Here is a 27575-nt window from a genome sequence, read left to right as displayed (position 1 = left end):
CAATAGAATAACAGTTTTCCTTCCTTTTACATTCTATCGTATCATGTAGGTTAATATTACAGTCATTACATCCTACCAACCAATCAAACGCAGACCCAGGAATGCCCCGCCTCCAAGCCCCGCCCCCTCCAAAGAGTTCAGAGAGCACGCGTTCTTTTTTCATTTTTTAAAAACTTGCAGTTTTGGTTAAAAGTTGGTTGAATAAAGAGTTGAGTTTGAATTCCGTGTATGTGTGTTCTTATCTAAAAATAGGTTGCTAAGCAACAGCATAAAATGGCCAGGGCTGTACTTAAAATACGTTTTGAATTTGTTGATAATTATCGATATCGAGCAATATGATTTATACTTTATCAATATGCTTTTTTTCTAAATCATCCAGCCTTACTCTTTAGATCCATTTGATTCACGTGCGTTGGAGCAGGGATGCTACAAATTGTATATTTATTTTGGTATTTAAATGTAATAATGATAATAAATGCAGGTGTTAGCAAGTTTTTTTTAAAATAATTGCTTTTAGTTTTCACAGCAAAATGATGCTGAGAGCACCAGTATTTTTTTTTTTTACATCATCATCCACAAATATCAACATCCCGTCCATACTCTTTTTAAAAAAAAAAAAACTCAACATAGACATAAAAGGACATTTCTTTGACGATAACATATTTCCTACAGTAAATCTTTATCAGAAATTATAACTTGTCTTTTTTTCAAAAGGCCAGGCAGCTTTTGGGGCTGTGAACCAGTGGACCGTAAAGGTTCTGAACAGTGCAGTGCGCAGCGCCGGCCACTAGATGTCGCTGTTTCTCTCCCCGGTGACACGGGGTGAAGAGGCGGGGAGGCGCCGCGAACCCGACCCGCCCGCTGGCCCTCAGCCCGGCGGCTCAATAACTGTCCGGTGACAGCAGCAGCTGTTCACAGACCCGCGCAGCTCACAACATGAGCGGCTGCGGGAAGTTTCCCTGAACCCCCCCGGTGATCCGGTGCGGCCCAGAGGAACCGCCGCCATGTCCCCGCTGCAGCTGTCCGTCTACTGGCGGCTCTCGCTGCTCTTCTTCTTCACGCCCTTCCTCTTCTTTCTCGACATTTTCGCGGCCGCCGTCGCCGCCCGGACCTGTCGCCGTGACAACGCCTCCGACGCGGCGGCCGCGTCCTGGCGCGGCGCGCTTCCGCCCGACGCGGACTGGAGCAACCAATCGCAGCGCGGGGACGCTGCGGAGGCGGACGCCGATTGGAGGACGGAGCCGATGCAGGAAGAGGTGAGAGGAGCGAGCTCTGCGGTTCTCCTGAAGACGTCTGCGCTCTGTCCGCGTCGGGAACAGCGTGTTTAAGTCCACGCGTGTCCGCCTGCTGCTCGTTAGCGGCGGATTTATTAAAGAAAACTACCCAGTCGGCTCTTAGAAACGCCATATTGCTATTTTGGCGCAAACAAACGACCAATCATGTTAGTTTTGACGTGAAGGCGTCCCCACTGGCTGCAATCCATTTTTTTTTCTTCGCCCTCCTTTATTATGCAATGTTGCAATACATGTTTTCTTTTATGTTTTATGACGTGAAGCACTTTGAGTGCTGAAAATTCACTTTTAAATGTGTTTTTCATGGTGGGAATAAGCACACAATCTGGATTACATAACTGTCTATGTCCACATTAATGTGCCACGTGTGGCTGTAGATCAGCTGTTTTTTTTCTCCCATGGTCAAAATCAAACCTCAACATTTTCCCATCCTGCTCCTGGTTCTAGGCAGGAGGCTCTGGAGCACGTGGGGCCTCCCCGGGTCATCTCTGGGTCGTGTGCGGGCCATCCGTCTCCGCAGTGCTTCTAGGAAATGCGAGCAGCTCGGTTACAGCTGAGTTTAGCGCCGCTGTAACTTTATATTTTTACCTCTTATTGTCAAATGATTACCTTTTAAAAGCGCAAACAGCTGCTTGTAGCAGATCTTCCGTACAGAGAAGATGCCAATTAAAGTAAAAAAGACTTATAAGTAGAGGAAAAGTCATGTTAAAGGTGACAGCTCAGTTATTTTCTGAGTATCTGGTCAGAACCAACACCCCCATAGATCCGTCTCAACATGTGATCAACCGATGCCAATAAGGGCCAAAGTACACTCACAATGTACTTTTTCCTCCTAACAACAACACATTGGAAAATGTAAGATGACGGTCAGCAGCATCATTTCCTGTTAATTGCCATTAAAAGGCACCACGGCCCTTTCCCCATGCATCCTTTACATGTCATTCGTTTAAGGTTCCTGCCATCATTTCAGTTTGACGCGGCGCCTCAGTGAGGGGGGAACAATTTGTTTATAGGATTTGTTAAAGAATGTCCTGATCGATGAAGAAAGTCCACCCAGCGCTGTGAAGGTTCACTGGGTTCGGACTTTACCCGGCCGATTTGGCATCTTCATACCTATTACACAACTTTTTGGCTTTTCGCATGAACATGAACACACACACACACACATCCTGCTGAGTTTGTTCCTTTTTCATATGAATCCAGTTTTAACAAGGAAGCAGGAAGCCTTTGTTAATCCGTCACTGATTAGTCACGTGTCTGTGTTTGTTGTGGACGTCCACACGTGTCAGTCAGTGTGCAGCTGGACGGACTGGTTGTCCTATGGTCAGACCGTCTACATGGTGGGACTGCTGCTGGGATCTGTGGTGGGCGGCGCCGTTTCAGACAGGTACGCACACACACACATCCATGTCCCACCGGCTTTTAACTCTGAGCTGCTGGAAGTGAGGCTTTGCTGGCCCAAACGCTGACCTTGTCAGGGCTTTCCTCTGCAGGTACGGGAAGCGTCCGGTGCTGCTGGCCTGCGCGTGCGTGCACGCCCTCTGCGGCCTGGTGCCGGCCGTCTTTCCTCAGCCGCTCCTCTTCCTCGCCGTCCGCTGCCTGACGGCCGTCTGCTGCTGCTGCATCAACATCTGCGCCTTCAGCCTCGGTAACGCCCGTCATCACACCTCCTCTTCAAGTATGCTTCAGCTGTTATTTAACGAAGAAGCTCTTGTTCAGGCTGGGTTACTGGTACACGAAACCAGGAAAAATAAGTCAAAGCTACTTTGTTGATGAAACCGAGCAGAGATTTAAGATCGGCAGCCCTAATCAATTCAAGCGAAGGCTACCAAGAAGGTTGAAGCTCAGGGTGACTCAGATCCACCGGGCTTTATTAGAGGTTGCTAAACTGAAATGGCAAACCTCCCATTTGTCGATTTCGGCCTGTTGCTTCTTCCCATCTCATTCATTGAAGGCCCGACTCCCCCGGTTCGAAGATTTGGTAACAAAGGAAGAAAAAAATTATCAGAGAGAAACATTTGAAATATGCATATTTGTTACCATTGGAATTCCAAGGGAGACAAAATCGTACGTTACCATAATGCCACATTTAGTATATTACCCATCATCCCACTCCATAGTGCTTTGTCTGCTTAACACTGACTGACCACATCTGTAATAGACTGACCAGCCCCCCTACGGTATGTCGAGGGAGGGGGGAACCCTGGACAGGCACCAGGCGCCCATCTTCCCCAAACAGAGGAAATGTATTCTTCCCTGATAGCAACAAAAAACAATCTTAAGTTGTAGCCCAGGGGTCCGTTCTTCGTACGTCGCTAACTCAGTTAGCAGGATTTCATTGTTGACGATTTGGCATGATCTTGGATCATTTGGTTCTTCGAAAGACATCCTGCACTTGTTGTCATAGCAACATGTGCGCCAGCTTAAGCCTGCTCCAGAGCAGGCTTATTTCATGTAAACAAGATTATATCACGGCTGTATAAACGGAGGAGATAGGGAAGTCTGCCGTAGCTATGTCCATTTTTTACGACAGCAACCTGTTGCGGAAGGTGCAAGAATAATTTGCAGAGTTTTTCGAATTAATCGCGTATTGCGCAATAGACAGGATCCTTTAGGCTGTTATAAACAGACAAACACATCATTTAACAGTGGCTTTTAAAGAGGAAAATGTGATGTTGGAGCCATAAATCTAAAATATTTAAGTTATTTGTATGATAGTTTGCTTTTTATTTTTATCCTATTCAGTAAGAAGATTTGTTCGGGCCATTTTATTGTGAAGTTTAGTTTTACTCTGAAAGGCTTGCTTCCTGTCGAGCCGTATATTGTATTAGAAAAAACTATGGATGGATTATCTAGACACGGAGCAATACAGTTTTACCGTGTAAACTGTGGATGACTTGGAAAAGGAAGATTTTCATTTTTTATGGATAAAGATTTTTTTGTTAAAATTCCCAGTTTGCACGTGTCCTTTACTTCCCGTGTCTAAGGAATGACACTGAAATTTGGATCTCTTGACATAACAAGTGCCTTTTTAAAATAAAGTATAATAATTAAAGGCTACCATTTTGTAGAATATTCTTGTATTTCACTTTTACTTGTCCCCATGTTCTAGTGGGTCCCGTGGAGGCTCTGATATAAAATAACAAATAATATCAAATTATTAAAATGCAAACATTCATACTGTAGAAAGTGATAGAAACATCTACCATGGACAGTATTTACGCATTAATTTGTCTGCTGCTTTTTGCCAGCCCTCTCTCTTGGCTTTAACATATTTTGAGGTGTTTTAATTAATGACTCAAATTCGGCATAACCTTCCATTAAAAGCTTTTGTTCTGCTTGGGAGAAAAACTGTGCGCGCTCTTTGGCCATGCTGAACAGCCAATAGCAGCGTTGCTGATCAATGTTTCTACTATCGATACATTTCCCCTTTTAAACAAACGCATGAACGCGCAGTTGTCTCAGATAACTCAATCCAGCCATACTAATCGTAAACAACAGGTGTGTTCGAAGAACCCAGTTAGCTGGATCATAATTAGCCGGATGAAGTCATCTTGGATGTCTCATTTGATCTCGGATGTTTTAAGCAACGTACGAAGAACGGACCCCAGGTCTGGTTTTAGGAGTTTTACCAAGATAACATTAAGAACCATAAAAAGCTTTCAAACCATTCAGGAAGGTTGCATTAACTGGTGTCTGATCGTGCCTGGCATCTGCAGAGCTTGAAAGAATTCATTGTTTTCGAAGCGGGTAGACAAAAAACCCCACCTGCTGTAAAGTGGAAGTCACAGCCTTAATGACAAGATAACTCTTTGGGCATTAAGAAAAAACACGTTAACACAAAAATGATTATATATTTCCATAACACTGTGCACCACCAGGACCCCACAGCGATAGCAGAAGACCAGTCAGTTGTGCACGCTTTGAAAACCCGAACTTTCACGCTCTACCGCCCGTATTATAGAGCAGACTTGCACATCTCTAGATTGAGGCCTTTGATCTTATTTTACTAATTTTATCTACTTGCAGCTTTTGCAGACTATTAACTGTTGCATTTCATGTTCTGTAATACGGGAATTTCAGGCCTGGTCTTCATTACATCCCGTCTTTTCTCCCAGCGCAACTGTGAAACATTGTGTCACCAAAGACGCTCCTCAAGGTGCAAATAAAAACTAATTCAGACTGAAACGCTGAGATAGTCATAAAGTAATAAAACTCATTCAGATAAGAAGGATTTGTCAACATTAGCAGTTTGTGCACCCAAAACCATGTTTGTATCAAAGAAAACCCTTAGATGTCATGATTCCAGCAGGCGGTTTACCCACTAAATTATCATTTTTCGCTTCTTTCTGTACTTTATTTGTTGATGTTCAGGATCTACAATAAAAAAATAAACACTTTAGATAACACACTTACATGCCGTTGTTCCCTATGACGCTCTCTAGCCCCAGATAAAGTCCAGCCATTCATCCATTACTTCCACACTCATCTTCTGACTGCTCACTGCAAAAACAGAACTAAAAGCAAGTGAAATTTTCTTGAAATCATTGTATTTTTCCTTGATTAGAGCAGATAAATAGACTATTTGCCAATGGAATAAGATTTATGCACTTAAAATAGGAACAATTTATCTCTATCATCTTATTTCAAGTGCAGTATGTCTAATTATGTTATTTTAGAGATGAATTGTTGCTATTTTAAGTGCAAAATTTCATTCTATTGGCAAATGGTCTTATCTACCTGGTCAAATCAAGAAAAATACACTCATTTCAAGACATTTTTTTACTTATTTTTAGTTCCCTTTTTGCAGTGGCTCCCTTAATGCACATTTCCTATTCTTGTCGCTGTAAGCGCTGGAAACCAAAGTCAGATACTGTGTTTACCCTCTCAGCCACTAAAGCTGATTCAGGTTCTTCTCCTCATACTTGATTGCAACGTTTGAGTTTCGGACGGTCACAGGAAGCTGGAGGGTCCAAAGAAAACGAAGCGGGACCAACAGACGAGCAACACCTGAGATATGGATCATACCGGGAAGTAGAGGGCTCCGTGTTTGGCTTCAGACATTTCCTTCAGGAAAGAGAGATGCTAGGAGCACGAGGAACTTCCTGCCTCCTCTGACCTGGGGAGGAAAAAAAAAGGATCTGAAGAGCGTTGGAACGGATGAACAGACCAGGATTCACTCCTGAACCCGTTACCACCTCACCCTAACCTCTGATAAGTGATGGATGGGAACATCGTCCTTTATGACCGTCCCTTGGTACCAGGCCGTCTCGCTCCAGGCGTTCAGGCCGTCACTTCACCAACCCAACAGGTTTTACCTTCACAAGCGGAGCCTTCCTGCTCTCGCCATAGTGCTCCGCTTGATTTATATATGCAAGAAGCTTTATTAGATATTATTCTGAGACTATTTCATGTTCAATGGACACAGAAACTGAAAGGTTGAAGAAGAAACAAAGCAGAGAAGGTGAAAGAGGAAAGGGAGAAAGCAGTACAACATCCTCAGAGTCTGCTTCTACACCTGCAAAGAGAGATATAAAAAGAACAGCAGAACCAGCTGATAAAGTTTTACAGGTACAAACGCCTTGATACCATCACTGAAGAATATACAGTATTTAATGACATGTATAAAGTGAGGGATGAAGATAATAATAGGAGTTTTCTGCATAGAAGTGAGTCTGTAAATACATGAATTCAAGCACCTGTAGGCGTTTGTGAGAGTGAACTTGTGTCTGTGAGGTTTATCTATGAGAAAAAATGCTCCATAGTGCTTGTGAGGAGCCAAAGACCCCCAGAGCACAGAGGCAGACGCCAGGGGGACGGAAACCCCAGATGCCTGAAGGGACACACAGAGCAAAGGGGTTTGGGATCTGAGCGCTGCTGCTTTGCGGTGACCGTTCTTTCTCGTTGTCCTAACAATGCAGTAAATGGTTAAATGTAGACAAATGCAGACGATGGAGCTCTCCGCTGGTCCGCCATGAATCTGTGTGAACGGATCAATGTGACCAGGAGTGGAGCTCGGCTGCAGCAGGCGGGTGGCGTATTGGATCTAAGTGGGACTCGCTGATAGCGCTCACATGTTGCCGATAGACTCCTGCTGACCAGGCAGAGCGTCAATGAAGTTCAGAATGTGTTTGTCCGGCAGCTGTGGAGTGGACCCTCCCGGCCGCTCGGCTCTGGCCGCCGGCCTTCCTGCCGTTCTGCTTCAGCCTGGGGACGATGGCCGGAGCTCCGCTGGCCTGGCTGAGCCCCACCTGGACGTACCTGCACCTGTCGCTGGCCCTGCCGCAGATCATCTGTCTGCCCCTCTACCTGTAGGCCCCCTCACCTCCTCCTGCCCTCTGCCATGAGTATGGAGACCAACCCCACCCGACGCTCATCGTCTCTCCCTGTTTCCAGGTCCATCCCGGAGTCTCCCCGCTGGCTGCTGCTGTGGAGGAGAAAGGATGTTTTGGAGGGTTACCGCAGCAACAGCCCCGCAGACCAAAAGTGCCTGGACCTGGTAAGGTTCTGGCTTTGGCCCCCGTGACAGTCCTGACATGCTTCTGGGCCCCCGTGTGGCTGAGCGCTTGTGCTTCCCTTCAGCTGCTGGACTCGGCCTGGTCCGACCTGCAGAGCGCCGCCGAGGCTCAGGCGCAGACGGCGGGCGGCGGAGGCCACGCCCCCGGCGACGTCGCCCACCTGCGGCACCCGACCATCCTCCTGCGGCTGTTCATCATGAGCTACCTCAGGTACTGCTAAGGTCTTCCCTCTTGATGTGAGACAGGCTCAAAGTTAAACCGCTCAGTCAGAGGGTTACATCATCGCTGCACTTTGACTCTTCGTCATCAAAACATCTGACAACCGCATGGAAACACCCCTTCAGTCCCCCCCCCCCAAGCTGCCAGCAGCCGCACTTACACAACACGTGCCGTTACGCAACGCCAGCGTTATTATTGAGAAGCTAAAAACGGAACAAGGCATCTGCAGAGAGACGAACGGAGAAACGACAGCGTGCGAGCTTCATGGATCGGTGGAGAAGAAGTTAGGAGTCACTGCAGCGGAGCATCTGTGGCCTACACCACCGCTAGGCGCCTTTATTCTGCAACCAGAACCGCAGCGTTCCAACGTCCCGTTCTCCTGGAACAAACAGCAGGAGGAAAGACAATGGAAGAAAATTAATAAATGTTAGTTATTTGGCTCAACAATGAGCTCATTTTGAACGCTGTGCCTCTTTCTGGCACCACGGCCACACCAGCTGCCGCTGGAGATGGCAGCGATGCCGCCAGTGGAAACTGGTGAAGAAATGGCTAGACAGACGCACGTTCTGATGGAGTTCCTGGTGATTATCCTAGGACGAAAGTCGTCTTAGTCACAGCAAGCCACTGGGAGAGCTGATGTATACCCAGAAAACACCAGCAGTACTCAGGCAGGACCCCAGTCTGGGCGAATAGTCAGTGAGGGGAGGACCTCTCAACTCCAGCACAGTGTTCTTGGAGAGAAAAGTCCAACAGAGGGGGAAAGCTGAGGATCAGGAGGAACGTTTCACCCACTCACGTTCATCCTTGACAGGATGTCTGAGCGTGAACAGACGTTTTCCCCCCCATTTACATCTCATTAGTGCTTTTTATGGAAGCTGTCCTGCCGTTTTTAAAGTGAAGATCCTGAGCTGCAGCCTAAGCATGAAGATTGGCACCTCTTCAGTCTAAATCCATGGCAGGACTAGGCTGGATTACCACCTTCAGGTCTAGAAGTAGTTAATCCCTAAAGTCTGGAGGCGTAAATGCCCGAGGATCTCATTAGAGGAGATAGAATGGAGGGGGATTAATAGGCAGTCTGGGAATCCATGTTGTGGTGAAGCAGGCAAAACCTTTGAGCTTTAAAAGTGGCCGATGTGGAAACAGCAACAGAACAAGGGAAATCGTGGTTTCAATCCACAAGATAGCAGCATGTAAAGTCTTTTTTTTTTGCATGTAAAGAGTCAGTGGAGGCGGTCCGGTGAGTTTACCGCCTCACTTGAAGGACCTTTAGTTACCTCCCTGGGAAGGAGACCTCAGGGAGGACCTTAAACTGTCAAAAGGGCTTAGATTTACCTGCATTTATCATTAAAGGTGTTAAATATAGGCTTAAAAAGATATCATTCAGCCTCTGCTTCATATACATCACCCTGAGGAATTTTTAAACTTTCTAAACATATTAAACAAAAGTTATGAGTAGATTCTCACAAACAAACTTGACGAACAAGAATAAAGGCTGAATGTGGAGATTTCTGCTGACTCACCAACATTTTACCACGACTGTTCAGCAAACTTTAGAAGCTTGGTTTGTTTTCTTCACCTTTAATAATCCAGTCAGGCCACCTGGAATGATGGGTTTTAATATCTGAGAAGCACCGTCTCCAGCCTGTCTTCTCTTCCTGCAGCGCCGCCACAGCCCTGACGTACTACGGCATTTGCCTGAACATCGGCTCCTTCGGCGTCGGCGTCTACGCCGCCCAGTTCTTCTCCGGCCTGTCGGAGGCGCCCTCTCTGCTGGTCCCTTTGATTCGGCTGGGCCGGCGCCTGATCTGCATGCTGGCTCTGTTCCTGAGCGGAGCCGCCTGCTTTATATCCCTGCTGCTGTCCAGATATCACGGTGAGCACCACAAGAACCACAAAGGGTTGTTAAAGACTCGTTTGTCGCTCTCAGCTACAGGCCGGCATTAAAACATTTAATAATGAGCAACATTTTGCTGTTTTTAAGTGATCCTTTATTAGAACTGGTTTGGACGGGTGTTCATTTTTTATAGGGTTCTGGATTGGTTACTGAGCCGGTATTAAAGAGATTCCCTGTGCATTCAGGAACGCCGGCGCTGGTCATGGGTCTGGCTCTGCTGGGCAAACTCTGCATCCTGGCTGCAACCTTCATCTCGGTGCTGTACTGCATCGAGCTGTTTCCCACCGTAGTCAGGTACAAGGTCCGCTAAAAACACATCAACCGTCTCTGTATACCCGATAATGGTCCAATATTCTGAGAAGCATTAGCATTAGCTGCAGAGACCAGAATTAAAGGAATAAATCAATGTTTTTTTATCATTCTAATTAACTTTTTAAGGTTCTTCTCCAAGCTAACTGTTGTTTCCTCCAATCCAGACAGCGCTGCATATCTCTGGTCAACCTTTCATACCGACTCGGCTGTCTGGTCACCACCTTCGTGCCTCCCGGCCCCACTGGAGCCATCTCATTGGCTGCCATGGTGGTGTACAGCAGCGGACCAATCGTAGGCTGCGGTCTGTGCCTGCTGCTGCCAGAAACCAGCGGGGTACCACTCCCCGACTCCTTGGAGGACTGCAACAAGCAGCCCAAGAACCAAGCAGCTATCTTCGACGCCCTCTGGAGGCCACGGTGAGAACAGTTCCAGTTTTCAGGACAAGCAGTGACTGACTGTGATTTATAGCCTTTTTTTAAATGTTTGTCAGGATGACGTTGAGCAGCCAAACCAAGACAGAGATGCCCCTGCCAGACAAGGTGGACATCCAAACACCAAACACACCGTTTCTTCAAGAGTCGCAATAAGCTAGGACCAAAGAGCCAAAGGAGCACAAAAGTCCAAAGTCCGTGTTGGATTCTAGTTGAGACTGCAAGAACCTCCACGGCTCTGATGGTTCGGTTCATCTCAAACAGCAGTGGGAGGATGTTTAAGTTTGTTTGTATTGTTTTATTTTAAATGTATTTAGTTGTTTTTAACACTGCAAATGAACCAATCTAAAGGCTAGAGTCTCTCCTGGTAAATAAGTTTACTGCTACAGATTTTTTTTTTTAATGAAGCCAACCAAGCTGGTTAATCAGCACCCCCAACTGGTCAAATAAAACTAATTGATGCATCAAGATATTTCAATCATCTTCCTTAGTTTAAACTGTCTTGGTGCCGTGATTTGCCTTTTTATACCTCAAACTCATGTTTTTTTTTCCCTTCCTTTTTGTGGCGTTTCATTAAATAACATATTGTGAGCATTGACGGCTCAATTCCTGTAGTTACAGCATCCTCTGCAGGTTGAGACTGCCAACCTCAGCCTCGAGCATGAACCAGTTGCAGTCAATCAGATTGGGACCCCCATCACTCCTCCACTCAGCACCGGAGCACCCCAAGGCTGTGTACTGGCCTCCCTTCTCTTTTCACAGTACACAAATGACCATTTATTATCCCAGATTGCCAAAAAAATATCAAATTTTCAGATGACAGCTTAGTTGTAGGGCTGATTACTGAAGGCATTGAGAGCACCTATAGAGAGGAGGTACCAAGACTAAGTGACCAGAGTTCAGACACCAAAAAAAAAAAAAGACAAAAGATCTCAACACTGACTTCAGAAAACAGAAGGAGTAGCAAGTCTCCAGTTTTATATTCCTGGAAACATCTCAGGAATCCCCACCAACGATGACGTACTTGGACTGCCACAACATCACTTGGACCTCCTTGTACCACTACTGTGTGTGAACGGGCGAATGACTAAAGGGCTTTGGGAGTCATCTGACTTGTCAAAGCTATACAAGTACAAGACATTTACCCTTTACTGCTGTACCACAGAGTCCTGGCCTCTGGATTCCTTGCATCACCAGAGACCGTTACCATCCAGCACACAAAGCCGTTTCATCTTCTTCCATCAGGGAAGAGATGCAGGTCCATAAAGGCACGGACAACAGTTTTTAGCCAAAGGCCATTGCCAAACTGAACCCTGCAGGAATCACTTCGACAACTGAATACTGTGCAGAACACTTAATCTGAACGACACTGTGAAAAAGACTGTTGCAATAATTTCACACTGTGGGTGAAAACCCTTTAGATTATTTAGTTGTGCTTTGATTTTTTTTTCTTTATTCTCACCTGGCCAGCTATAGTGGATCACACCTGAATCTTGTTACGTAACCTATGCAGCGACAGTAAAGGAATCCTGTATTCTGTTATAAACATAGAATTGCAGTTGTACATAAAGTGCTGCAAATGTAAAATGTGAAAATCCAAATATCCGTTGTTTTCTTCAGATTATTTCATTTTGCGCCATAACGAACGGCAATAATAAACCAGATTTGCTCATTTCTCTTTTACCATCTGTACAGATTCAACTATCTGAAGTATTTAGCAGACAAGATAAACAGAAGTGGCGAAAATTAATCAAGTTAGTTTAAAAAGTATTTATTCACAACTCTCCAAGCCCGAAACCAACACCACATAAATGTTTTGTGTGCGTATAAGATGGTAGCTGTCCTCATAACTGCTACATTAACTTCACAAACTGTAACAGACCATAAAACAAGGCATGGGGAAGGGTGCCATTCAACTCTAATTCTACAAATATTCACCACAGTGAGTGAAGGCAGGTATATATAAAAAAAATAAAACAGCCCTGTTAGGTTTATTTTAAATGCAAATAACTCCTGATGAAATACTTGGCTTAAGTTAGAAAACTTGTAAAAATAAAAAAAAGGTGCAAAAGTGACGAAAACCCGTTAACCGGTTTCAGCTAACATGAAAAAAACAAAACAACATCATAATACCCCCTTCTTAAATTTCAATGTTATCATTAGCATTTAAAGTAAAACCTGCTGCTATAACTCAGACTTGAATAGTGTAAAAAGTTTAATATTTCGTAGTAGTTAGATCAGCTCCAATGTTCACATTTTAAACAACTAACCCAGAAAAGCGCCACTAATTATTTCAAAACTTTGTGTTTTATGAGTTATATCTCCCCAAATACTGATCCCCTTTTAGTCATGCACGGATAAAAAAAACGTTTTAATTTGCTTATTTCTATAAAAATCCTCATCATAAAAGTTAATTAAAGCTCTTAATGACGCTTCAGAACCTGTAGTTTTGGTTCTCCAGTTCTCAACCACCAGGGGGCGACGTCAGTACGTCACGAAGTTAGCAGGAAATATCCCGACGCGCCCGTCGTCTAGTTTTCCTTCCCACCAGTCGTACTGGGAATCAGTCTTGGTGATGACTGTGATGCGGTCGCCGGGGACGAAGCTCAGGTCGCCGGGCTGCTGCCCGGTGAACGGGTGGGTCGCCGTGACGACCAGAGAGCCAGTGGCCCCTCGCAGTGGAGCTGAGGACGCCCCTGCATCTAAAACAATAAATAAACGTGTTGTAACTTCATTGTGTAGAAACAGAAATCTGCTAAGGTCCTAATCCTAAACTAACCAGGTTTTGTTAAAAAAAAATAAAAATAAATAAATAAATAAATAAAAATAAATGTATCGATATAAATATATTTTAAATAATTTAAAAAAATACAATGAATTGTATTCTAGAGATATTTAGTCAAATTGTTGATAAGAAAAGCCAGAAGTGTGCTAAGATTTACCAAATGTATTTTGAAATAAGTGCGATTTGGAATGTAAAAAATAATCTTTACCGTAACTCGGAGGGTCAATGGATTCCAGCTGACCTGGAAGAGAAAAACACAGAAAGGAATCAAACATTTATCTGATAATTTATCGTCAGTATTTTTTTTTTAAACAAATGTTATGGTGAAACAAATGCAGGTTCTGGTAGAGCAAATGTTCTTATTTCATTATAAAACAAAAAGATCTTGTGTGTAAACATTTTTTTTGTTTTATTACATTTCCTCTAAATGTTTGACATTTATACTTAATGTCTGTAAATTCCTCCCATAGTATCGTCTAATTTAGACGCAGTGTGAGCTAGGCTAAGATAACCAAGGCTACACTGTTAGCATGAATCAAACATGAGTTTCTACCTTATTTCTGATTATGGACACAGAACATTACAAAAGCAAATGTGTTTGTAGCCTTAAGCTAACTCCAGCAGCTATTAAAGCAGCTTCCTGCATTTTTGCTTAAGCCTGAGATACGACATCCCTGCAACGTGATTGGATAGTTTTTCCTAGGTTATCTACAGTTTTCAGACATCCTGCTTTGCTCGGACAGAAATAAACCTCAAAGTGCAGAAAAGAACCGACCCAAATGGTTTGGGACATTTAGATTGTAACTTGCAGGAACCTTTTTTACAACACGAAAACATATTGTATTTCAGATTTCTCATCTAAAGTATACAAAAATTATTCTCCATCCCCATAACTTATCAATTTACCTGATTTCATGGCAGAGTTTTTCATTTCAGCAACATGAAAATACTAAACAGTCAATATCTTCAAATAAACTGTGGATTCTGTAAAATCAGACTAACTTCATGGGTAAGAAGGATTAAATATTCGTACCATAGCCGGGAGGGTCAGAGGAGGCAAACTGAGCTGAAACACAGGAGATCGACAGGAAGTCAGGAACCAGGAAACAAACCCACCTTTATGACCACCTTTACTTAATTATGGAACAGCGTCTTACAAACAAGATAAAGTTACAAGTTTTATACTAAAGAAAAGAGTTGATTTCCATGGCTATACATTACAAAAAACAAAAACAAAGGTTTCATTGGATTGTTTGAAGTCTAAACCGGACCGGACTTTAAAAGTCCAAACTTTAAAACTAGAGCCTAAAAAAAAAAACAACCAAAAAACAATCAGTTTTACTTTTTGAAATTATCGTTTTTTTTTTGTTTTTTTTTTAACGGTGGCGGTCACATCATAAATCTGAGGAAAAAAGACAAAATTAGAGACGAAAAATTTTTTTTTGGACCCTGTAAAACCCAACCGAGTTTTAATTTCGGCACAAAAAAAAAATAAAAAAATCCAGATGTAATGTTGAAGTCAAAGGGTGTAAATTAAACAAAAATACCTTTGTTGTTTAGAAATTAACATAAGTCTGGAAATACAAACTATTTTCCCCATACTTGTGCAGAGCTGGAAAATAAAAGCCAGACTTGGTGCAGGAACCCTGACCCTGAATCTGAAAACTAGTTAAAAAACATAAAATTATCCTGACATTTCTTTCACCTGATTAACTATTATAATGTTATCTAAACAAATGAGTAAGATTACATGCAGAAAAAAGGTTTTATGTAGTTTTAGATTTATAGCTTTTAAAAGGGTTTTGCACGTTTGCTTTGCTAAAAAAAGTTTATTTGGGGCTCGATTGGAAACACCAATAAGAAAAAGAGGAGGGTCGTTGAAAACACTTGCTGGAGCCAGATTATGGTGCAGAGTTAAACTCCCTGCAGAGATGTGGTCCTTACTATGAAGGTAAGACTTTTATTTGTTGGTAACTATTTTGCACCGAATAAAGCCAAAAACCTTCCTGTGCTGGTGGGCAAAACTTGCATCATTGGACCCAGGATGGCCCCCAGGTCACCGCATTGAAATATTTTACACCTTTGTGCCTTATTCAGTTAATTTGTTGAACTGATTAATTTGCTTTCATGGAAAGCAAAAAGTTTTAAGTCAGAGACGTGACTGCAGGACAGTGTTATAAACACTAGAGGGAGCCACAGCCTGACCGGCCCAGAAATAAAGCCCGTTTTAACCCTGATGTTTGATAATTTAGCGCCACAAACGGTTTAACATTTCCACTGCTGGGTCTAAACGTTAACACAGGACTAAACAAGCCAGTGTGTCGGTACCGGCTGTTGGATCAAGGTCCCGGGTTAATACCAGACCCAGACATGTTTGCTTTTCCCCAGACTTCCTCCTCATCTCTAGTAATGATTGTCTGGAAGTGTCCTTAACTGCTGTGTATCCATATATTTCCAAGTAGAAAAGAATTTGTGTTCAATTATGGAGAAAAATAATAAAACCTGAAAACTGAGTGGTTTACTGTTCCTTATATACGTTTTAATTGTGGTTCTGATCTTTTCAGGGATACTTTGTATGAGATTATGAGCCCTGACCCAATCAGGATAACAGGCGCTAAAACTGAGCGTCTGCCCCCTCTGAATGGACAAAACCACGAGGAAAGGACTCACCTGATGTGTCGGACCTGTAGACGGAGACGCTTGGGTAGAGCCGGTTTTTCTTCCCTGCTCAAAAGACACGAGCGTTTGGATTAAAAGCACCCGGCAGGCAGACGGGGAAACAGAAACCGAGCTTACCGCTGTCGGCCTCTGGCTGCCGGTAGCTGCTTTGGCTGTTCTTCTGGGATGGAGCCGGAGGCCTGGACGGAGGACCGGACTGCAGACACACAACAGGACAACCGTAAACCAACTGGGAGGGTGAACAAAGTAGTACAGGAAGACCGTCATCCGCCAACACGTCTACACTGCAGGACGACCTGCAGTGAAGACGTTGCGTTTAGCCCGAGGCTCGGACCAGTACCCTAGCTCGCATGTTCTTGTTGGTCCAGTCGGTGGTGTAGGCCTCAGTGTACACGTCCAGGATGCTGTAGAGGTTGTGGAACTCTCCCGGAGGCTCAACATCACCGTTCAAAATGCACGAAGCCCGAATCTCTTGGCCGTAGAACCTGCAAACAGAAAGTTCTGTCAGAGGGAAGACGCACAGGAGCATCCGGTGGGCGGGCGGCTGCGGCGCTTCATACTTGCGGTTGGTGTCCTTGCGCTCGATCAGGTAGGACCCCTCCAGAGAAATCCCTGCAAACAGACCCCTGGACCTGCAGTAGGTGAAGACGGCTGCAGTGCTGCGCAGGGCAACGTCCGCCTCCAGGTTCCTGAAACACAGGACACGCTTTAAAGTCGCACAGGGAGGGGGCAGAAGGCAGCGGGAGAGCGATGGGTAGACCGGATTAGACTCGTATCGAACCTTTACTTTAACGCTGGATTTTAACCCATTCCACACCTGCGGGCAACGAATAAAGGATGTGATCAGGAATAAAAGCGGCAGATAGGCCTGGAAAGGTAGCTGGACTCGTCCTCTGTGATTAGCTCAGCTAAGCAGAGTCACCGCTTCGCCACATAGAAAGGGGCAGGTTGAGAGTTTGGACATGCGGTAAACCACTTTAGACCCTCAAAACAATAATCTGAGTGCTTAACTAGACTCTGGTTTTCAGAAGACGTTCCTCCTCTCAGCCAGGGAGCGCGGGTGAGAAGTTAAGCTCTTAGCGCTCCGGGTTCGGATACGTTCTGGACGCCTTCCAGTGGAGATGGTTCCTGGCATCTCCCCTCCCCCAGGGGGTGAACACAAGACCAAAACAGAGCTCTCCATGGAGAGATAATGTCCCGTGACTGGTTGAGGACTGCCCTGGAATAACTGGTTATTTTATTCATGCTCTTCAAGCCCAGAAGAAAAAGGGCACTGACTGGGTTGTGAAGCAACCAAAATACCAAAATACCAGACTAAGAGGCAAAACAGGAGCTAAAAATAAGCTGTTATCATCATCACCAACAAAGACAACAAAAAGGTTGCGATAATCTTAAAAACAAGAACAAACGATTCAAAAGGAATGCAAAACTAATGAAACCTCAACCAAAGCGGACCCAGGAGAGTTCAGTGAGCATAAATGTGAAGGAAAATTAAACAGATTTCAACATTTGGGGATAAACTGGTTATATTCTGAGTTTATACTTTTGAGGTTGTTTCTATCAGCTTTAAATGACAGACAGAAGGTTTTTTCTTCTTTATTCTTTGCAAAACTGCACAAGCTCAGTCAGCTAGATGGAGAGTCCACAACTATTCACGTCTTTCCCCAGATTCTGCATCATGTGTACGTCTGAACTTTGACTAGGCCGTAGTCCCACAGCTGCCACCATCATGCTTCACGGTGAGGATGAGGTGCTCAGGGTTGTATGCAATGCTGGACCATACAGCTTAAAAATAAATTCTCAGATTCATTGACTTTTGCCGTCCTTTTTCGTTTTACAAAAATAAATTATTTTTAAAACTTGTCTTTATGTCATAGTGCAACTAAATAGAAATACTTCAAAGTTAAAAGGGCTCAATACAAATGCACACCACAAAAAAACAACAACAAAGCTGCTGCTGTCGGTGGAAAGTGGTTGCAAAAGTAATGAGTTTTATAAGAAAACCTGAAGAAAATGGACAACTGATGCAAAAAGCATAAAATTACAATGAATAAATTTGGGAATGGAAAGACGCCTTAAAGGACCAACACAGCAAAAGGTCCGGTTCAGGGTTTTGATTCTGTGCAGTTTTGCTTTGGATTTAATCACAAAACCAGAGTCAATTAACCTCAGGTGTAGCTCAGTCATCTGTCTGCAGCTTAATTAGCAATGAAGCGGCTGAGTCAGACGCCTGGCCCCGCCCACAAACTCACGCCAGCCAACACCTTCAGGTGAAAACCTGTCGAGCCGCCCTGAGACGCCGCCGACCTCATTCTGTAACCGGCTGTCAGAAATAAAAACCCTGAAAATAAATCACAGCTGATGCTGCTGCTGCTGACTTTGTTTGTTTTCGCTCCAAGCCTGGAAACATTAGCCGTCATCAGACGTCTCATCAAGCGCCAGCCCTTTAGAGGCAAAGCTGTAATTTACGCCGGCTGGAGACATCAGAGGCAATCAAGCAGCAGACAGACAGACAGACGGACGGAGAGCGGAGGCTGCAGGATCTCACCTGCCCATAGGTCCCACGGCGACGGTGCAGTTCCCGCCCAGCGTCAGGTTGCCGCCTTTGGTGAACGCCTCGATGGCTCTCCGCTGGTTCAGGATGATCACCAGGTCCGACACCTGGACACAGCACGGTGCATTCAAGGACGGGTCGCCATCACAAACACACCCTCGCCACTATTCTTAGTCCGACTTACCTCCACGCCGATCTCAAAGCCTCCGCCGAGGCCGGCGATGCCGATGGCCGAAGGCGCCGACCAACCTGCGGCCAGAGGAGCTGGTTAGAGCCGGTGGGTTTAAGGCGACGCCCGCTAAACCCGTTACATAACCGCCGATAAACATGGCTTGTTTTTCAAGAGGGGAAGTGCTCCTAAAATATAAAAGCACCACAAAACGCCCGCAGATCAAACCACCAACCACAGCGTCAGATGACTTCGGTTGGCACCAGCTGCTGCAGTCACAGGACTAAACGAGGCAGCCATGCCCGGTGGTCCGCACCAAAAGGGTGCTGAACGGGAGCCATCGGGGGGGCGTGAGGAGGGGACGGAGGACAACACAGGCAGACAAAACGATCTCTGAATCCTACACAGAAACATCCTGCGGGGCAAACGACCCGAGGCCTTACGTCTGTCGGCGAGCCTGGCGATGACGACGCCGCTGCCTCCCCTGGCGGTGATCATGAAGCCTCCCTTGATGACGGAGAGGATGGCCAGACCTTCGGCCTTGGCTATAATATGAGCTGAAAGGCAGAGACATTGGTGAAAGCTCAGTTTGCAGGGTCAGGAGCTCCGCCGGTGGGGGGGATGCTGCCTTACCAGGGATGAGCTTGTCCGGTCCAGCCCTGTTGGAGATCTGAGTAAACTCCCTCAGGATCTTGGCAGCTTTCTTGGCCTCGGACGTCAGGTTGGTGGGGATGGGATTCACTGCAGACAGGGAGCAGAACACGGCCTGTAAATAGTACGTTAACGCCTCGTCTCCAAACAAAGGAGCAAACCAACATGCACACACTGAGCCGCATGTGGGTTCTGCTCAGGCTGGATGGGTACCATGCGGGCCTCGGCTCACAGGGAGCTTCTTGAAAGGAACAAAACTAGTAGTTCTCAGCTTAACAGGAACATAGATTCTCTAGAACCCATTTTGGTTCTAGTTTGGACCCAAAGAGGCCCTCCAGCTATGGAGGCAACTCAATCCTTTATTTGACCCACTGTTCAGTGCATTTCCTGCCCAAAGGGGCCCCCACAAGTAAATATTGAGAGTTCAAGAGACTTTCCTTCCTAGAGGAGAACCTGCAGGAGACATGAAGCTGGGGTGGAGGTTCACCTTCAAGCAGGAGAACCGGCCTGAACACAAAGCCAGAGATCTTATGAGATGGTTTAGATCAGAGCAGATATATATGTGGTAGAATGGCCTAGTCAAAGTCCAGACCTTAATCCAACATATAATATGTCCCAAGACCAGAACTGACAGAGCTGTAGCTGTCTGCAGATCTTTAAAGGTTGTAGTAGAGATGCACCGATCCGATACCCAGATTGGATATCGGTTCCGATATCGACCAATTAGCTGCGTCAGATAACGGATTTGAGGCCGATCCAGTTATGTCTTGTTTTATTAATATTCAATTCAATTTATATAGCGCCAATTCATGAAAGATGTTATCTCGAGGCACTTTACAAAGTCAAATTCAATCATATTATACAGATTGGTCAAAAATTTCCTATATAAGGGAACCAGTTGATTGCATCAAAGTCCCGACAAGCAGCATTCACTCCTGGGGAACCGTAGAGCCACAGGGAGAGTCGTCTGCATTGTCCATGGCTTTGCTGCAATCCCTCATACTGAGCAAGCATGAAGCGACAGTGGGAAGAAAAACTCCCCATTAACGGGAAGGAAAACCTCCAGCAGAACCGGGCTCAGTATGAACGGTCATCTGCCTCGACCGACTGGGGTTACAGAAGACAGAGCAGAGACACAACAAGAGAAACAAAAAAGCACAGAAGCACACATTGATCCAGTAATCTGTTCTACATTAGATGGAAGTAGCGGGTGAGCCGTCTTCTCTGGATGATGTCACAGTTAACAGAACGCCAGACCAGGTGTACCTACTATGAAGAAAAAACAAAAACAAAAAAAGAGAGAAAGAGAGAAAAGTTAAAAGCTAAAATGACGAACAGTAGAAAACAGTAGAGTGAGAAAAATAGAAAAACAGAAAAATAGACCCTGACATACAACAATACGGTTACAGCAATCTAGTCACTTCTATGTTTGTGACGCCGGCTGCAGCACAGCAGCTAGTGATGAGCACCAAGCCCAGTCTGCCGTTTATCAACATTTCAATATGCCAACACGTCCGACTGCAACATGCAGTGTCTGCAAAGCCAAAACTGCGAGGGGAGGTGGTAAAGTTGGTAAAGTAAACACCACAAACTTAAATAAGCACCATGTTAAAGAACAAAAACAGTGTTTACGTTGAGCCTGACGCCTTTACTCACACGGCGAGGGACACGGTTCATTCAATGGTAGCGTCGGTATCGGCCGATACGCTCAGCCCAGTTATCGTATCGGAGCATCTCTAGGTCTTACAGGCGAACCCTAAAAGCCCCGCAGCAGCAACTTCAGGGACGGGTGCTTTTTAAGTGGTCAAGTTTCTGCACGCCACACTTTTCAGATCACATAAAGCCCCAATGGAACGCATTGATGTCTATTGGCTGCAATGTGGCAACACGTGGAAACACTTGAGGGGTGTGAATACTTCTGCAGTGCAATCTCTAGTAACAGAAGCTTTATCTAGAACCTCTTTACTCAGTCAACTTACTGATTAATTATTTGGTGCCGAAAATTTGAGTCCAGTTAGAACCCAACCTAGAACCCTTCCTCATCAGTCGATGCTCCAAATCCTCTTTGAACCCGTTTTAAAAAAGGTTCTGTCTCAACCCGCGGTCAGCCCGACTGAAGCCGCCACACCGAGCCGACAGCATTCCTGCTGCAGCAGCACATTCCTGACTCGGTGACACACCGGCCTCCAGAACCTCCGGCCCCGCCCACAAAAGGGACCCAGCGGGTCAGACGGATCATTAAATGATTCATGTAACATAGGAAAATATTTCAAATGGCCGATTCCACCCAAAGTAGAAGTAGTACAATCTAAAATGATGAATATTACCCAACAGCAGAAACTCTTAAGAAAACATCTCTTCTACTCTGGCAGAACCTGCATATTTGGTTGAGCACTAAAATAGAAAATAGAACACCTTTTAAAATAAATCCAGTATTGACATACAACAATGACATTGCTAAGGATACATCTGACATGGTTCAATATTATGATTATGGGATGATATCATATACATGTATGTAAATGGCAAAAAAATAAATCAAAAATCAAAAACCTTCATTAATGTTTTAAAAACAAACTCAAAATCTTCTATTCCTCTTTAAGTTTGTTAATCCACAAATAAGGACATATACAAAAAATCTGCAGTGACGTCACAGATTCTGGTGCTTTGACTCAACAAAATGTTAAAGTTAACATGATGCAAGAAATTGTCTCATTGCTGAAATCCTTAAATACATTTGTTATATGCATTTATACTTTTGGAGCTTGGTTTTTTATGCTTCCACTGGTTTTAATGTAAATGCCTGTTTATCTATTTATGTATTTTCCTTTGCCTTGCACAAGTTCATCTCCTGTATACAACCATTTTATTTCTCTTTTGTTAGAATGCAAAGTGAGGCGGACTGGTGCTTCCTTTCTAAGGTTCTCCCCGACCAGGAACCAGATAGAGGAGCTTCAACCATCAGAGCCTTAATGGTTCTGACCCAACCCCCTTAGATTATACCAGATTAGCAGCTAACAGGAGCTCAGTAGGGACAAAATTCTGACCTGACTTCTGATACCGGGTCTGTGGTCGTGATTGGGTCGAAACATCGACCCAGTTTGGGTTTGTCACAGTGAACTATAGTTCTTCTCTCGTTGGTCCGGTTCTGTCTCTTTAGGGACGGTTTCTATCCACCAGGAGTTTACGAAACAAACCCGGCTCGTTTACCTGGACACTGCCGGTCAATTGGGCCCCAAATACAGCCGAGAGCAACCGGTCAGGTTTGAAGCGTGCAGCAAACAAACTTCTTTCAGAACCAGAACCAAACACAGAGAGGAAGCGTCTAGTTTCCCTGCTGCTCCTGGAGCAAACCTGAGATGTGCAAAAACAAGCGCTGGTTCCTTTAAATCAGGAAACATTTAGCTGCAACATAAAAAAAAGGATCAGAGTTCATTTTATAAGGATGTTTCTTACAAGTCACCCATTTTTTTTATTTGTATTTAACTCCTTCAGGCATACTTCCCATTTTTATTTTCAGGTTGAATTGTCTTTTCTAGCATTAATAATTTGTCATTTTGCACTTCTGCTGACATATGTTTTCTGTACAAGTTTGACTTATCTTATTTTTTTTTATTCATTAGTTTGAAGTTGATTTATTTGTGACTAATTTGAGTATTATGGGTTATTCCAGGTGATTCCTTTCATGTTTTTGGACCAAAGTATAATTTTATTTTCTCATTTGCTTTCTCTCATTTGCTTGTCATTTTGTGGTAAATTTACAACATCTGCCTTCTCCGAGTGTTTCATTCAAGTTTTTTTTTTTTACTTTATTTTTTTATACATATTATTTAAGGTGAGGAGAACTTGCTGTGTCCAGCATGTATACAATGACCACCACTTAGTCACCTAAGAGGTCCAAAAGATGTAAAAAAAGACTGAAAATAGGCACAATTGTGTAATTTTTTAAATAATAATTTAAAAAAAGTAAAATAATAAGGATTATAAAACTAATTTAAAATACCAATTAAATATATAATGTATAAGAGATAGAAGCATCTGAAACGTTAAACTAAGAGAGAAACGCCATAAAGCTAAATATTAGAGAATAAATACTAGGAAATGTGAAGCTGATTGTTGCAGCTTTGTGTCCTTGTCCCGGGTCCGTTTTAGTTTGGACCGGACCGGGCCGGACTCCTGTAGCCGTTTAAAGGACCATGAAGTCGGACCCTCCCAGAACACCTGTAGAGAAGCTGCTCCTGTAACCGCAGCGGGCCTGCGGCGGCAGGACTCAGGTGTGGAGAACCTGAGAAATTGGAACCGACAACCGGAACAGAACCGGAACAAAAACAAAAGAACGGGAACCGTCTTCAGATTATAGGCGACGACTCCTCCACGTTAACTTACTTTTCTCTCTTCCTCTGTGCTGCTTCACCTGCCGACAGGTGGGCTAACGGGGTGTCTCCTCTTTTCTCTTCCGCCTCACCTGACAGCCGGAAGCTGCGCGACGACCGCGCTTACGTCAACGCAAGGAGACGCACCTGGAAAGGTGGAGGCTGTTAGGAAAGGCGGACACTAATTTGCCCTTAAAGAGACAGACGGCACGCGGACAGGTTGACGCGCAGGTGTGACGCTCGCTCAGCTGGGCGCGTTCCCGTTCTGCGCCCCCACAAGGCGCGTTCACGTGACGCTGCACCTGTTTGCCCTCCGTCTGGTTTGTCAGGCTAACCAAGCGTGACCTTATTTCGTTTTGTGACGTAGCTAAATGAAAAATAAAACTATAATCATATTTCTGTGGATGTTTGATGTAAGTATTGATTTATGTCAAACCGACTCAAACGTCATTAACCGCATGGCCTGCATTACAGGAAATTAAATAGAAATTTAAATAAAAAACTGAACTAAGTAAAAAAACAAAAATGAATAAAGAAGTAAAATGACAAAGAGATAAATTAAGCATTTTGAATACAAAAAAATAAATTTCTCAGAAATGAATCAATTTAATTGCTGATAATAGTTGAAATATTATTATACAGTAATATGTATTCACTACTACTACTACTACTACTACTACTACTACTACTACTACTACATCTACACAACAACAACAACAAAAATAATGATAACAATAATAAGAAATAGTAGTGACGTGTTTTACACGAAATGATGCATTTGGCATAGGAATTTAACTAAAAATGATAAATGTAATATCTTTGCATATATGTATTTGGATGTAATAATAATAATAATAATAATAATAATAATAATAATAATAATAATAATAATAATAATAATAATAATAATAATAATAATAATAATAATAATGATAATAATAATAATAATAATAATAAGAAGAAGAAGAAGAATAGCAGTAACATGTTTTACACAAAGTGATGTATTCTGAATAGAAATCAAAATGAAAAATCAAAATGATAAATGTAATATGTTGGCATATATATATATTAAAATATGTGTATGTAATATATATATGTAATAATAATAATAATAGCAGTGACATGTTTTACACAATAAAACAGCAGTCAAAACATTTTTAGAAAATCACAGAGATTGTGGTTTGTATTAAATTTTATTAAATTACATTAATTCCAAAACTGTTCAGTAAATTACAATGAATAACGTAATATATATTTATGGTAAGTTTTTCTAAAAGCTCTGCAATAGTCGTGCAGATATAAAGTAATTTACAGCAAAATGTTTAATTTAAATTGTCCAAAACATTTTCACAACACCGTCCGTTGTCTTCCGCTTATAACACGATAAAACAGCATCCAGATATCAAAGATTCCTAAAGTGTTATTAGGAAATAACTTTTTCTATTTTCTACTCTTGTGAATATTGCTGTATCATGCTTAATCTACAGTCACATTTTCTTCTGAATCTTTCATTTCTGCAAGCAGCTGCAGAACATGCATAAATCTCCTGCAGGTGGTGCCTTCAGGCTGTATCTGCAGTCATAACAACACTAAATATTAATTTATACGTTACAGAGCTCTTTCTGTTTTTTTATATTTATAAGTACATTTAATCACAAACGTGTGACAATCTAAAGATTTGTTTGTGCTCAAAGTTGATCTAGTCCATCTTTTTCTTGCTGTAATTCGGATAAAAGATGCTTTTGTTGTCCAACTAGAATGAAAAATTATTTTCATGTACACAAAGCATTTTTTAGAAGAATTTGGTTTAATATTGATGCAGCTTATAAATGAAAAAAAAAGAGTCAGAAAACATTCAAGGATATTTAATTTATTTGATTTTATTTTAAAATGGCTACAAATGCCTGCATGTTTATTCAACCACAAAATTCAGGTTTTGATCTCTGGGAAACTTTCTCTTTGATGATTGATGGAGTTTTAATTCTCAGGGTTTGGGGAATAATTTGGTCTTTTGAGGCTCTGTTCGGTAACCAGCTATATAAACATGATAGATGTTGGATTTTTGTTTTTAAGACATAAAAGGAGAGAAAAAGAAATTAAAACACGAGCTGCTTTCTCCTCTTCGGTCAGCAGATGTCCTCAGTGAGGCTGCTGCTGCTGCTGCTGATGGTCCACAGCAGCGGGTGGAGAGGAGTGGGACAGCAGATCTGAAAGAGGGACACCTGCAGGACAATCATCCACCTGCAGGACAATCATCCACCTGTAGGACAATCATCCACCTACAGGACAATTATCTACCTGTAGGACAATTATCAACCTACAGGACAATTATCTACCTGTAGGACAATTATCAACCTACAGGACAATCATCCACCTACAGGACAATTATCAACCTACAGGACAATCATCCACCTGCAGGACAATCATTCACCTGCAGGACAATCATCCACCTGCAGGACAATCATCCACCTGCAGGACAGTGATATATCTGCAGGACAATCATCCACCTGTAGGACAATTATGCACCTGCAGGACAATCATCCACCTACAGGACAATTATCTACCTGCAAGACAATCATCCACCTGCAGAACAATCATCCACATACAGGACAATCATCCACCTGCAGGACAGTGATATATCTGCAGGACAATCATCCACCTGTAGGACAATTATGCACCTACAGGACAATCATCCACCTGCAGGACAATTATCTACCTCTAGGACAATCATCCACCTGCAGGACAATCATCCACCTACAGGACAATCATCCACCTCAGGACAGTGGTATACCGGCAGGACAATCATCCACCTGTAGGACAATTATCTACCTCTAGGACAATCATCCACCTGCAGGACAATCATCCACCTACAGGACAATCATCCACCTCAGGACAGTGGTATACCGGCAGGACAATCATCCACCTGTAGGAGAATCATCTACCTGGAGGACAATCATCCACCTGCAGGACAATCATCCATCTGTAGGACAATCATCCACCTGTAGGACAATTATCCACCTGCAGGACAACCATCTACCTGTAGGACAATCATCCACCTGTAGACAATCGTCCACCTGCAGGACAATCATCCACCTACAGGACAATCATCTACCTGTAGGACAATCATTCACCTGTAGACAATCGTCCACCTGCAGGACAATTATCCACCTGCAGGACAATCATCTACCTGTAGGACAATTATCCACCTGTTGGACAATCCTCCACCTACAGGACAATCATCTACCTGTAGGACAATCATCCACCTGTAGGACAATTATCCACCTGCAGGACAATCATCCACCTACAGGACAATCATCCACCTGTAGGACAATCATCCACCTGTAGGACAATCATCCACCTGCAGGACAATCATCTACCTGTAGGACAATTATCCACCTGCAGGACAATCATCCACCTACAGGACAATCATCCACCTGTAGGACAATTATCCACCTGCAAGACAATCATCCACCTACAGGACAATCATCCACCTGCAGGACAATCATCTACCTGTAGGACAATTATCCAACTGTTGGACAATCCTCCACCTACAGGACAATCATCCACCTGCAGGACAATCATCTACCTGCAGGACAATCATCTACCTGTAGGACAATTATCCACCTGCAGGACAATCATCCACCTACAGGACAATCATCCACCTGCAGGACAATCATCTATCTGTAGGACAATTATCC

The 27575-nt window shown here is 43.6% G+C and overlaps 2 protein-coding genes across 4 annotated transcripts; one reads left to right on the top strand and one right to left on the bottom strand.

The window, feature by feature from the left end:
- The first annotated feature begins 775 nt into the window (after positions 1 to 775).
- Positions 776 to 12349, top strand: LOC105918783 (solute carrier family 22 member 13). Of its 2 annotated transcripts, none has more exons than XM_021311355.2 (10): positions 776 to 1256; positions 2582 to 2679; positions 2786 to 2940; positions 7435 to 7603; positions 7689 to 7791; positions 7875 to 8020; positions 9691 to 9902; positions 10109 to 10224; positions 10400 to 10651; positions 10726 to 12349. In XM_021311355.2, exons 1-10 carry the CDS (start codon positions 1005 to 1007, stop codon positions 10825 to 10827), a joined length of 1605 nt encoding a protein of 534 aa, XP_021167030.2. In that variant the 5' UTR covers positions 776 to 1004; the 3' UTR covers positions 10828 to 12349. The 2 variants fall into 2 exon arrangements, with proteins under 2 accessions (XP_021167030.2, XP_012709393.2); XM_012853939.3 differs by having other exon boundaries at positions 780 to 1256; positions 10109 to 10217.
- A 72-nt stretch (positions 12350 to 12421) lies between these two features.
- On the bottom strand, positions 12422 to 24077 carry sh3yl1 (SH3 and SYLF domain containing 1). Of its 2 annotated transcripts, none has more exons than XM_036128136.1 (12): positions 23891 to 24077; positions 19487 to 19594; positions 19297 to 19410; positions 18869 to 18933; positions 18679 to 18791; positions 16691 to 16819; positions 16471 to 16615; positions 16248 to 16326; positions 16122 to 16178; positions 14485 to 14517; positions 13660 to 13692; positions 12422 to 13368 (listed from the first exon to the last, which is right to left on the bottom strand). In XM_036128136.1, coding segments are annotated over exons 1-12 (1095 nt in total). In that variant the 5' UTR covers positions 23892 to 24077; the 3' UTR covers positions 12422 to 13150. The 2 variants fall into 2 exon arrangements, with proteins under 2 accessions (XP_035984029.1, XP_035984030.1); XM_036128137.1 differs by having other exon boundaries at positions 16122 to 16175; positions 23891 to 24076.
- Positions 24078 to 27575: the final 3498 nt, after the last annotated feature.

Source organism: Fundulus heteroclitus, chromosome 24 (genome assembly GCF_011125445.2).
Source record: "Fundulus heteroclitus isolate FHET01 chromosome 24, MU-UCD_Fhet_4.1, whole genome shotgun sequence".
Classification (NCBI taxonomy): domain Eukaryota; kingdom Metazoa; phylum Chordata; class Actinopteri; order Cyprinodontiformes; family Fundulidae; genus Fundulus; species Fundulus heteroclitus.
The sequence above is the reverse complement of the archived record's forward strand: the minus strand, read 5'-3'. Positions and strand labels throughout refer to the sequence as shown.

Bases quoted from the DNA above. Each gene is read 5' to 3' on its own strand.
- sh3yl1 (XM_036128136.1), bottom strand. The intron at 18,934-19,296 runs GTAAGGCCTCGG...CTCTGGCCGCAG, and splicing joins CGCCAGGCTCGCCGACAGAC to GTTGGTCGGCGCCTTCGGCC. The intron at 16,179-16,247 runs GTAAGCTCGGTT...GTGTCTTTTGAG, and splicing joins GCAGCCAGAGGCCGACAGCG to CAGGGAAGAAAAACCGGCTC.
- LOC105918783 (XM_021311355.2), top strand. From the start codon at position 1,005: ATGTCCCCGCTGCAGCTGTCCGTCTACTGGCGGCTCTCGCTGCTCTTC. The intron at 2,941-7,434 runs GTAACGCCCGTC...TTTGTCCGGCAG, and splicing joins CATCTGCGCCTTCAGCCTCG to CTGTGGAGTGGACCCTCCCG. The intron at 8,021-9,690 runs GTACTGCTAAGG...CTCTTCCTGCAG, and splicing joins TTCATCATGAGCTACCTCAG to CGCCGCCACAGCCCTGACGT.